This window comes from Miniopterus schreibersii (genome assembly GCF_964146895.1).
Source record: "Miniopterus schreibersii genome assembly, chromosome: 14".
NCBI classification, from domain to species: Eukaryota; Metazoa; Chordata; class Mammalia; order Chiroptera; family Miniopteridae; genus Miniopterus; species Miniopterus schreibersii.
In genome coordinates, this window is record NC_138114.1 from 20,669,925 (window position 1) to 20,682,180 (window position 12,256).

Here is a 12,256-nt window from a genome sequence, read left to right on the forward strand (position 1 = left end):
GCTATTTTTCATATTAATTAAAATTCTTCTTTTAAAACTTGCCAAATTTTTTCAAGCCAGGGAACACGATTGTTTGTATGGCTGCAGTTAAGTATGCACCTTCATTTTGATAATTTGGGATCATTAGATATAGCTCCTCACTGGTTTGTGCCTCCTCTTGGCCTTAGGAATACTGTGAATAAAGTTCAAGTTGTATCCTTGATAAACTATTCAGAAATTTACTGGCAAGCCAGCATTGGGGAGTGGTCTCTGCTGTCCTTTCCCAGAATCCTTTTTATTCTGGGCCTCAGAACCAAGCCACTTAGTCATTCATGTTTAACTCTGATGAGGAGAGCTGACTCTTATTGGCAATGGTCACTCAGTGTGCCATGTTTCACAGGGTATCCTGTTCGGTTATCATGAATGTCATTTTCAGTGATAGCAAAACTTTATTTCCTTAAAGATGTTTCTATCTTTGCACAAGTCTTTACAGTTTTAGTGTTTAACACATAATTCTTTATATACTTAGGCACTTCGTATTCAGGACATATTGTAAACCAGATAAGCATAGTATATATTTTAATATGTCTACTGATTTCAGAGAGGAAAGGAAAGGGAGAGAAAGAGAGATAGAAACATCAATGATGAGAGAGTCATTGATTGGCTGCCTCCTGCACGCCCCCTACTGAGGTTCAAGCCCAAAATCTGGGCATGTGCCGTGACCAGGAATCGAATCGTGATCTCCTGGATCATTGGTCGATGCTGAACTGCTAAGCCATGCTGTCCAGGCCAGCATAGTATGTTTTGATTGACATAATATATATCGACTAACAAAAGGAAATAGTAGAAATTAGTAAATTTCTTTTTTATCTTACAGGAGCACATTTTTCTTATGAAAGTTTCTGTAGTTGTGAGAGATTTTTACTAGTTTTAGGATTTTATTTTCTATTATTGATAGCTGTGAACATAACCTGTAAAGGAAGTATAAATAAAGATGTTTAAATTTTTTTTCTTGCCCCTGTTTTATAATTTTTAGTTAGCAATAGCAAAGAATAATATCATTAAACTTCAAGAAGAAAATCATCAATTACGAAGTGAGAATAAATTGATTTTAATGAAAACACAGCAGCACCTAGAGGTATGTATAGACTGACTGTAAACAGACTGTCTTGTGTCAGAAATTGTTACTTTTTGGGGACTTTGGTATAGCCTGGGTATTCCTGTGCTGTACTAATAGTAGTGATTATAGAATAAAAAGTTTTCTTCCTAGGTTACCAAAGTGGATGTGGAAACTGAACTTCAAACATACAAGCATTCTCGTCAGGGACTAGATGAAATGTACAATGAAGCCAGAAGGCAGCTTCGAGATGAATCTCAGTTACGACAGGTAGGTTGCATTAAAGCTACATTAGCAAATAATAATAGTAATAATAATAATAATAACTGTTAAGCAAGCACTACTTAAAATCTCTTTCAGCCTTACCTTTCTTGGTGTGGGGTAGCAATCAATATTACTCACTTAATCCCCTCCAATTCTTTAAGCTCCCACTGTATCAGTGTCTTTTGTTATTGTTTTTTAAATATGTTTTTTTATTGATTCAAGAGAGAGGAAGGGAGAAGGGGAGAGAGAAACATCAGTGGTGAGAGAGAGTCATTGATCAGCTGCCTCCAGCATGTTTCCTACTGGTGATTGAGCCTGAAACCTCGGCATGTGCCCTGACCAGAATTGCACCATGATCTCCTGGTTCATAGGGTGACACTCAACCACTGAGCAACACTGGCCAGGCTGTATCAGTGTTTTTTAAACAGTGTTTTTTAACACAGTGTTTTTAAACTATTACAATCTGTTTGTGAAATAATAGATTGTGACCAACATTATTAAAAAGGAAATAGAAGAGAATGATGCATTTAAATATTAGTAAAATCATATTTAAAATGAACTTATTTTTTACCCTTTTAAGTTATGAAATATAATACAGAAAAACACAAATGTATAGCTTAATGGATTATAATGAAAATACCTGGGTAACTGCCACCCAAGTCAAGAAGAGAATATTGCCAGCTTTTTCATCCCTTTTGCTTTTTGTCTTTAATATTAGGAAACATCTTTTTGTTTTGATGTAAAATTCTTTAAGAGAAGAAATTAAAATTGTGAAATGGGATTTTTTAGTTTTCTTTGGCTTTTGCTTGTATGGACTGCTTCATTTGTTTATTTAAGCAAAATCAGTACTGAGTTTATGAGGCATGAAAATGCTTCATTTGTGAGCCAGTAGAATCGTGATAATTGACAGTCTAGGAAGTGCTTTCATTTTAGCAAAGTATGCATTTGAAAATATTGAGTTTTATTTATTGATTAGAGAGAGAAATATCAGTTTGTTGTTCCACCTATTTATGCATTCATTGGTTGCTTCCTTTATGTGCCCTGACTGGGGATCAAACCTGAAATCTTGGCGTATCTGGCTGATGGTCTAACCAGCTGAGCTACCCTGCCACGGCTGCATTTGAAAATATTTAGAATGTTGTTATAGGGCCTGATTTATTCTCTTTACTGGGGCTTATATAACTCAAAAGGAATAGTCTACGTATTGAATAGAAACTCATTTTTTTAATCCTTACCCAAGGATATGTGAGGGTTTTTTTTTATTGATTATAGAGAGAGGAAAGGAGAGAGAGAAAGAGAGAAACATTGATGTGGGAAACTTTGATCAGTTGCCTCCTGTATTTGCCCTCACCGAGGATCGAACTCCATAACTTAAGGTATGTGCTCTGACTGGGAACCAAACCCACAACCTTCCTGGTGCATGGGACAATGCTCCAGCCAACTGAGCCACCTGGTCAGGGCTGAATAGAAACTCTTTCTGGGTCTCGCTTACAATTGTGTATCTGATTTTGACATCCTGAAATGGCATGTGAATTGAGGATATGTTGCAATTACAGGATGTGGAGAATGAGCTAGCTGTACAAGTTAGTATGAAGCATGAGATTGAACTTGCCATGAAGTTGTTGGAGAAAGACATCCATGAGAAACAAGATACTCTGATAGGCCTTAGACAACAACTGGAGGAAGTTAAAGCAATTAACATAGAGATGTACCAAAAGTTGCAGGTAATGAATGTTATTAAATTCTTGGAATTTCTTGTTACATAAATTGAAAATGAGTATTTGTATAAAGGGTTTGGTTTTTAAGAGATGAGCCTGTTTTAACTGTGCCATATTGGTTATAAAAAGCAGTGAGTTATTTTTTTCGTAAATGGAAGCTTAAGAAAAGTAGCAATGAAAAAAGTATCAAAGAACAGACAAACAAAATCACCTATCTAAATTTGTTTTTTTAATGCTGAAAGGCTAACAGCATGAAGGTTAAATCTTTTGGAAGAACTCAAGACATTTTTGTGAACTTCTTTATACAGTATAGTGCTGAGAAATATTTGATTTTGATTGAAATGCTTTATTATAATGATTATGAATTCTCTAATAAAGTGACACTTTTGTTAAGTAGACTTGTTGCCAGAATCCCTTTACAATTTAATTTGAAAAATAGTGTACTTTACAAGAGCTTATCCTGTTGTTTTCCAAAAACATTGAAGGCTGAGTGTTTCTTTTTCCTTTATTATATTTTAAATGAAGCCTAGTAATACTACTGCTTTGTATCATAGGAGTATTTTCATCTGTAAATTAACTCTGCTCATTTCAAAGTAACAGTCCCATAGCAAAATGGCATACAAAATTTACAAATATTCAGGTTTAAAAATCAAAACCACTATAGCTTTTGTTTTTCTAAATAGGGTTCTGAAGATAGTTTGAAAGAAAAAAATGAAATAATTGCTCGACTAGAAGAAAAAACCAATAAAATTACTGTAGCCATGAGGCAGCTGGAACAAAGGTACAGCATTTCCAGTCTTTGTTTCTTTTTTTCCTTTCTTTCTCCCCCTTTTCTTTATTCAACTCTGACACCTGCCACAAAAACCACTAGGGAAAGTTAGATTGGGACATGCTTCTAAAAGGCCTAAATAATTCATGGCCCAGCAGAATTTTGCCTTTTTGTTTTGGTTGTTGCATGGAATCAAGTTGCTTTATATTAGGCTAATTAATTTGAACTTGCCATTTTATAGATTTTTTTTTTAAAGGCCCACTATCAGCGATTTTATGTGGTTCAATCTATTATGTTACATAAAACAAATACACAAACAGATACCTCAAAAAGTGTAAAATGAACAAAATTCATGGTGGACTTATCCCTGATTGATGTCCATGCATATTGATTGTCATATCCTTTGTCATTCACCATCTCTTTATCTGAAATCAAGCTTTCTGAGTTGACAGTTGAGTTGTGTTTCTTTGAGCTAGGCTCCTTAACCCAAGAAATAATTTTGTTTAAATTGAATTGTTTTATATTGGCATTTTTCACTTTTATTGTTGGAAAATGTAATGTATTTCCATTGACCTGTCATGTTGGTGTCAACATATGTCTTACCATTGCTTTCTTTGAATCTACTTATGAAAAACATAACTATTAATGCTTTATTGACATGAATATTCTTTTATTGACATCCTCTTTCTTCTTTTTTCTTTTTTGTTTTCTTTATCCCCATTTTTACATTTTGGACATCTTTATTACCTTTTTCTGTCTTTGATTTCTGTCCATTCCATTATGAAGTGACAATGATTTGTTAACTCAAACTAGGACAATTGCAATGTCATTGGTGAAATGTGCCAGCAGTGACACTCAGGACCAGTACAAGCTGGTCAAAGATATATCTTTCTAAAAACCACTTGTATTTAAATAGACTAAAAGAGAATCAGCAATTTTATAATATATTAAATAGGAAAAAAAATTATGCTATTAAGTCTTCTAAAAGGGTATTAGGGACCCTGTACACTTCTTGATCAGCTGCTGTGGTGATACACTGCCATCAAGCAGAGTGGGTGCACTTGGATTTCTAAAACACATCCCTCAGCCTTGTGCACAAGGGCTGATTTTGAGTATTGACCTTTGGAGGTCAGGATATTCAAATGCAGTTTTATCTTTTTAGCTACTTTTTGATGGAAAATGTAAAAATTTAGTTTAAAAATAAGTTAATCTTTGGTTTCACAGTGTGTTGGCACAGACACCCCCCCCTCCCCCCCCGGCCCACACACACACACACTATTGGTCCACTCCTTGCCTAATGGCTCTTTTAACTAATTTTTAAAATATGTTTAATATAGTTTATAACCCAAATTGGCCATCGTCTTGTGCTTTAGCACTTCAAGTTTTTAGTTCCCCTTAGCCCTCTTCTATGATAGCACAACTTCATGGCCTACCTCACTCTGATTTTTCTTTTAGTTTCTATAGTATTATAAAAATATTTGGATCCCCCATCCCCCACTTTAATATTTTAAATTTGAATTTAGAGATAACTGGAATGATACTCTTTTCCTTGGAAGTGGCATTCATACTTCTGAAATATGTGAGGGTTGCCCCATTGGTATAGTTTTAAGGAAGAAAAGAAGAGGCAGTATTTTTGGTCAGTTGAATAGAAACTTCTCTTAGGATTCTCTACAAGGAATTAATGTTCCTTAAATACTTGGGAGATGTTTTCTTTCTTTTTTTTTTTTTAATATATCTTTATTGATTTCAGAAAGAGGAAAGGAGAGGGAGAGAGAGAGACAGAAACATCAATGATAAGAGTCATTGATCGAGCCCGCAACCTAGGCATGTGCCCTGACCGGGAATCGAACCCTGATCGCCTGGATCCTAGGTGGATGCTCAACCGCTGAGCCACGCCCGGCCAGGCGGGAGATGTTTTCTTATAAAAATATTGAAGTTAAATCTAAGAAATCCTAGACGGCCATAGGAGGCAGGGAGTGGAGCTAAGCACAGGGAGAAGCAATGACTTATAACAATGACTTATAAATAAAAACAGAAAAAATGGAAATCACATTTTTAGCTAATTTTTAAAACTCATTGATGAACAAAAATAATCTCAAGAGAACGTTGCCAACTAGCACTAAATTCTTTTAAATCTTAAGACATACACATATACATACAGCTTTGGCATAATTTAGTAAATGCATAATGATCTTATAGGGAGGAGTAGGCTGCTATTTGAAGTAATTGCAGGTCTTTGCTCTTGGCCTTGTTGTTAGCACACTTGATTCCTGGCATACACATCCTAACATAATATATAACAATGTGGCTTCTTCACCTAGTATAGACATCAGTACTATGCTTTTCATGGTTTTGTAAAAAGGCAGTAACACACTTATTATACTTTGAAAGTTGATTCATTATGCTCTACAAAAGTGGTAAAGGCTGTATTGCTTTGCATTGTTAATTATGAACAAGAAATAAAACAATTTTGAAGATAGTATTCTGGGCATATTATGTTATATTGAAAAAAATCACAAAACAATTTCTAGACATTGTGTGGCTCTTTCACGTTTGAGTTTGTGAGTTTCCCCCAAACTTTGTTTTCATTTAGAAATGTTTCTATTTCCCCATTTTTCTTTTATTTGTCTTCTTCACCCTTTTACACCCTAGTTCTAGCCTCAGTTTTACCCAAAGTTGATTTGAATTACACCAGATTGCAGCAAGCAGAGAAGGCGCAAATGGAAGCTGAAGATGAAGACAAGAAATATCTGCAAGAATGTCAGAGTAAATCCGACAGTCTACAAAAACAAATCTCTCAAAAGGAGAAACAGCTGTGAGTATTTTACTCTTGGAAAAAAATACTTGTATTAACGCAATTTCTACCCACCCCTCTTTCTTTTGCACATATGGTAGAATACCTATATTTTCATTTATTTAATGATGCCAGCTGGATTGTGTTCTCCTTAAAAATAAAAAAGTTAGAAAACATGCTTATGATTAAAACTTATGTTTTTACTACCTTTATTGTTTATAGAGCATTTTTAACTGACTTGCTTTCTTTTTGCTCAGGGAGAGTGCTATTCTTTCTACTGCTGTTTAACATTAGTCTGATGGCTATTACGTTTCTAGATTCTAAGTATAACAGGCCTTTGTAATTCCAAGGAATGCCTATTATCAAAGAACATGATGTTTTCTGAGAATATTTTTTTGAGTAGTTCATGTGATAGATCTGTATATAGCCAATTAGGAAGGATGTCAGTATATGTCATTGAGTTGAAAAAAAAAAAAAAGTTGCAGACAGTATGCTATGCTACGTATGATCCTGTTTTTTTATGGAATTAAAGCTGTGCATATGTGTATACTTACATATACATAGAAAAAAGTTTAAAGAATACAGATTCTGGGAATGATTATCTCAGGGGAGTGATGACAGATTGACAGGGGTATTTTAATGTTTACTTTATAAACATCAGTAAATTTTCCCCAGTAAATATATATTACTTTTGTTATTAAAAGAAAACAATAGAAAGTGGAGTTATGTATTATGTTTAACAGATCATTAAACAAGATCACATGCCACATATTGATAATTTGCTAAGCTGCCTTAAGATCTGTTGGTTGAAATGTTAAGTTTTTCTCTGTCCGTACTGATTTTCTATCTAGTAAGATCTATCAATTATTGAGAGGATTTGTTGAAATTTCTATAATTTCAGCTATTTCAATTAATTTGGACTTAGATATTTCTACTTTCAGTTCTATCAGTTTTTGTTTCTTGTATTCCAAAGTTCTGTTGTTTAGTGTCTACATAGTTAGAATTGTTATGTCGTCTTAGTGACTTGATTTTTTTTAATCGTTATATAATGTGCTTCTTTGTCTTGGTAATTTTGCTTTGATGTCTACTTTATCTGAATTAATATAGTCACATTTGCTTTCTTTTGATTAATGTTTTCATGTAGTAAAAAAAGATTAATGTTCTCATTTTTCTGTGTTTTACTTTCAGCCTAATCTTTATATTGGAAGTAAGTTTCTTATAGTTTGGTTTTTATCCATTCTGCCAGTCTCTCTTTTAGTGATGTAGTTAGCTTGCTTATATTTAGTGTAATTATTGATATATTAGAGCTTAAGTCTGTTGTTTCATTGTTTATTTTTGTTTATTTGTTTCATTTTTCCTGCCTTCTCATGGGTTACTTGAACATGATTTAGAATTCCTTTTTTATTATCTGTAGTGTTTTTGAGTGTATTTCTTTGTATAGATTTTTTTAGTGGTTGCTCTATATATTATATATTTGCAACGTTTCACAGTCTTCTGGTATCAACATTTTATTACTTTGAGTGAAGAGTGGAAGCCTTACCTCCACTTTATACCCTCTCCTCTTTATAATATAATTTGCTTAACTATTTTCTCTACATATTGAGAGGCATATCACATAGTGTTATAGTTTGTGCTTCAGCCTTTAAACATAATTTAGAAAACTTTCTCTTTATTCTTTCTTCATTCCTGATGTTCAAGTTTCCTTATTTATGTCTGAAGAACTTCCTTTAGCCATTCTTTGAAGGTGGGTCTGTTGACAGCAAATTATCCTTTTTATTTTTTCATCTGAAAACATCTTGATTTCACCTTAATTTCTGAAGGCTATTTTCAGGATAGTTTTTTGTTCAGAACTTGAAAAGTGTTGTGCCACTTTCTTTCGGTCTTCATAGTTTCTGGTGAAAAATGAACCATCATTTGAATTGTTCTCATTATTCAAGATTATTTTTCTGGATTTATTTTATTTGGGCTTTGGTCAGCTTCTTGAATCTTTAGGTTTATCTTTGCCAAATTTGGAAAAATTTCCGCCATTATTTAGATATTTTTTTAGTTCCACCTGCTTTCTACTCTCCTCTGGGACTCTGATAAAATGAATGTTAGAACTTTTAAAAAAAATAGTCCCACAGGTCCCTGACACACAGTTTTTATTTTTCAGTCTATTTTCTCTGTTGTTCAGATTGGGTAATTCCTGTTTTGAAGTTCATTCATTCTTTCCTCATCATCTTCATTCTCCCAGTGAGTGTATTGTATGTTTCAGTTCTACGATTTCCAGTAGACTCTATTCCCTCCGTCCCTCCCTCCCCCCTCCCCCCTCCCCCTCCCCCCTCCCCCTCTTCCTTTTTTTTTTTGCTAGACCTTCCTATTTTTTTTTCATTTGTTTCAAACATGTTCTTAATTGAGCATGGGAGTATTTGTATAATGGTTGCTTTAGAATTCTTGTCAGACAGTTCCAGATGTTGAAACTGTCTGACTTGTTGGCATCTCTGTTTTTTCTCATCCAAATTGAGATTTCCCCCCGCTGGGTGTTGGTATGACAAGTGTTTATTACATTCTGGACATTTGGGGAATTGAGACTGCATCTTCTTTAAATCTTATGTTTTAGGAGTCCTGCACTGAAACCACTGCAGCAGGGGAATGTGGACACTGACCCTTTTATATTAAGTGGGGGTAGGAGCCCAGGACCCTCCTGGATGGGATGGAGAGGGTGCCTAACTACTAGGCAGGGATTAAAATCTCTGCTTTCCACTCAGTCTCCACTGACACTGTGGAGAGAGGGAGAGTGGAAGTCCAGGCTTCCCCCTTGGTCTCTGACAGCATCCTGGAGAGGAGAGGGAGAGGTAGCTCATCACCACAGTGCCGGGGTGGATATCTAGGCTCCCCACTTGGCCTTTGCTGACAGTGTTCAGGGAGCCTGTGGTGTTTTTTTCCTCTGGTGTTTTGCTGGAATAGGGCATTTATTGTCAAAAAGGTTTCTACCATTCTAGGCTGCCTCTTCCCAGCTCTTTGATGAGAGAGCAGACCTTTCTTGGGACATTAAAAAAAAAAAAAGTGCCCATTGCTGTTTGTGGGTTGCAGGCAGCTTTAATACTCAGTCTGAACTATAGAGGAGGCAAAAAGAAGCCTCCGGAAAGTCATCACCATGTTATTCCCTGAGTCCTGGTTGGTGTTTTTTCTGGTCTCCTTTCCCCATTTCAGAATTTTATGTTTGTTTATATATAATGCCCAGAGTTTTTAACTGTACTTTGTTGCAGGAAATGTTTACCCTGTTTTGTTCAGAACCAGAATTCTAAATTCCTTTTAAATCTACCACAAAAATAACATTTTGAGAAATTGGTATGTAAAATAAGGCTTTAGGGCAGGGAATATGACATTGAAAACTTGCATCATTTGTGTGCTGTGAAACTAACACCCACCACCCAAAACAAAAATCCTTAGCAAGCATTTTCTCTTAATTTTAAGATTTTCACAAAAGGACTGCCAGCACTTTCACAAAAATCACAGGAGGCATTTAAGTCAACAAGTTTATTAATATTGCCAAGGGTTTTGTTGTTGAAGTCTCTGTGCCTCACCAAATGAAAAACAAGAAAAGCCAGACTGGGACATTTTGCAGGCACTAGAATAAAATCTTGAAACCCTAGTACTCCGTGTTACTGAATTACTTTTCTAGAGTTTGACAAACATGTAGGTAAGACAAATCTGATACTTTTTTGTAGTGATGCAGCTATTTGATCCCTGCCCAAAGGATGACCTAAATAGTGCTATAGGGATCTGGCCCTTTCCTATAGGGCTAACTTAATAAGACATGGGTGTAGCTGCACAGAGAAGATGTTTGTCTCTGCTGAAACCATGAAAATAATTTTCTCTCTCAGGCAGTATCATTTTGGAGAGCATGAACATATTAACAATTTTGAGATCAGGAAGGATCCCTGATGGCTCAGAAAAAATTGGAACCATTACTATATAAATGAGCTGTTGGGACTTTTTAAAAAAGCATTTTTTTGATTATCCTTATTTATTTTTGGTATTATATGATATTGATACTACATAGACATGTTTTTTTAGAGGATCATGCTACATGCTCCTTAGTCTCTTGTTTATTGTATTTACTACATTATGGACATTTTATCATATCAGTTAATATAGGTCTTCACCTTCTTATCACAGTTAACCTAAACAAATCCTTTAGCCTGAAAAACTATGCTTTATTCTTTGACTATGACTGATAGCTTGCATTTCTTTATTTTGTGAATTGCCAGTTTATAATTACTTTTTTCCCTTTGTGGTGTTCACTTTTTTTTTTGGTAAGAGCTCTTTATGTATTTACTGTTTTTTCACATATAGTGAAAGTTTTCTAAAGTTTATTGTTAATTTTTAAACAATAGTCTTTATTTACAAATTTAAATTTTTCAGTTATATTTACCCTTTTTTTCTTTATGATTTTCTGCTTTTGGTGGTCAACATATGTTCTGACAATATATTTGTAGTAACTTAAAAACATTTTTTATTTGCTTTTTCATTCAGTATTTTTAAAATTTTTTAATTTTGAGAGTACATTTATTAAAGCTGGGGACAGTGAAACAGGGAAGGGCTTATGAAGGAAGAAGCAATGAGAGAGCCTAGGTGGTGCTGCTTTGGCTCTCCAAAAATGTTAGAGGAAAGAAGTGAGCCACGCTGGGCTGTGGACTCATGAAGTAAGTCACAGTCACAGAAGTGAGCCTAGGCAGTGCTGTTTTGGCCCCTAGAAATGTAGGACAGTGAGCCACATGGGGCTGTGGACTCACTAAGGAGTAAAAATCACAGTGACAGAAGTGAGCGAAGGCAGGGGTGCTTTTAGCTCATTGAGAAGTCAGAGAAAAGAGGGCGCTGGAGATAGTTTCATGAGGTTAGCCCGGGACAGGATGAGCTGCTGCCACCCGTTGCTCTGCTGGTTGCAAGTCTCATGCGGATCCTTAGAGTTTAGGAGATGTGTGCCCGGACCCTTAGAGTTTAGGAGATGTGTGCCTGAGAGGAAAACAGGGTGTGGGCATGCTGGGAGGCAGGGGAGCGCTCTTCATTCCATTTTTCTGATTGTGGGTGAGAAGGCCATTCACTCAGTGAGGCACTCTGGTTACTTCAGTGTTAGTAACAATATCCTGTCCCTCTGTATTCCTTTTAAATTTGTAGTAAAATAGTATTTATCAACAATTTGTAAATTCTATTTTGAGGTGTTTCTGCTCATCAACCCAAATTCTAAAATCTGAAGTTTACTTCACTGAAAAAGAATGTGGCTGTAAATGGAAACGCTAACTTTAATGAGGAAATGAAAGTAATAAAAATATTAATGCAAAATATTAAAATGTAATTTTTCAGAATTATGATATATTGCAATTAAAATGTAAAGTATTAGAAACTGTAGCATTATTAGTTTATACCTCCCCTGTTATACCTACTTATGAGCAATAATTATCGAAATGATTTTTTGGGGGGAGTCATCCTAAAATTTAGGGATTTCACTACTTTTGTTTTGCCAGCTAGCACCTATTCGTGGAATGTTGAATTAGTGCTTTCAAATGTGAACTGGTATTTCCAGGCAGTGCGGATTTTCCTGTCTCTCCTTGGTCTTACATCTGTCCTGTAAT

At 35.1% G+C, this 12,256-nt stretch overlaps 1 protein-coding gene across 4 annotated transcripts in view; it reads left to right on the forward strand.

Annotated features, from left to right (window-relative positions):
* Window positions 1-12,256, forward strand: part of RUFY2 (RUN and FYVE domain containing 2) — a 36,237-nt gene that overhangs the window by 13,817 nt on the left and 10,164 nt on the right. For all 4 annotated transcript variants that reach the window (XM_081157722.1, XM_081157724.1, XM_081157723.1 and 1 more), the window contains exons 9-13: window positions 1,016-1,117; window positions 1,250-1,366; window positions 2,917-3,084; window positions 3,762-3,859; window positions 6,543-6,662. In XM_081157722.1, the coding sequence (XP_081013848.1) occupies window positions 1,016-1,117; window positions 1,250-1,366; window positions 2,917-3,084; window positions 3,762-3,859; window positions 6,543-6,662 (605 nt within the window). The remainder of the gene's footprint in view (window positions 1-1,015; window positions 1,118-1,249; window positions 1,367-2,916; window positions 3,085-3,761; window positions 3,860-6,542; window positions 6,663-12,256) is intronic.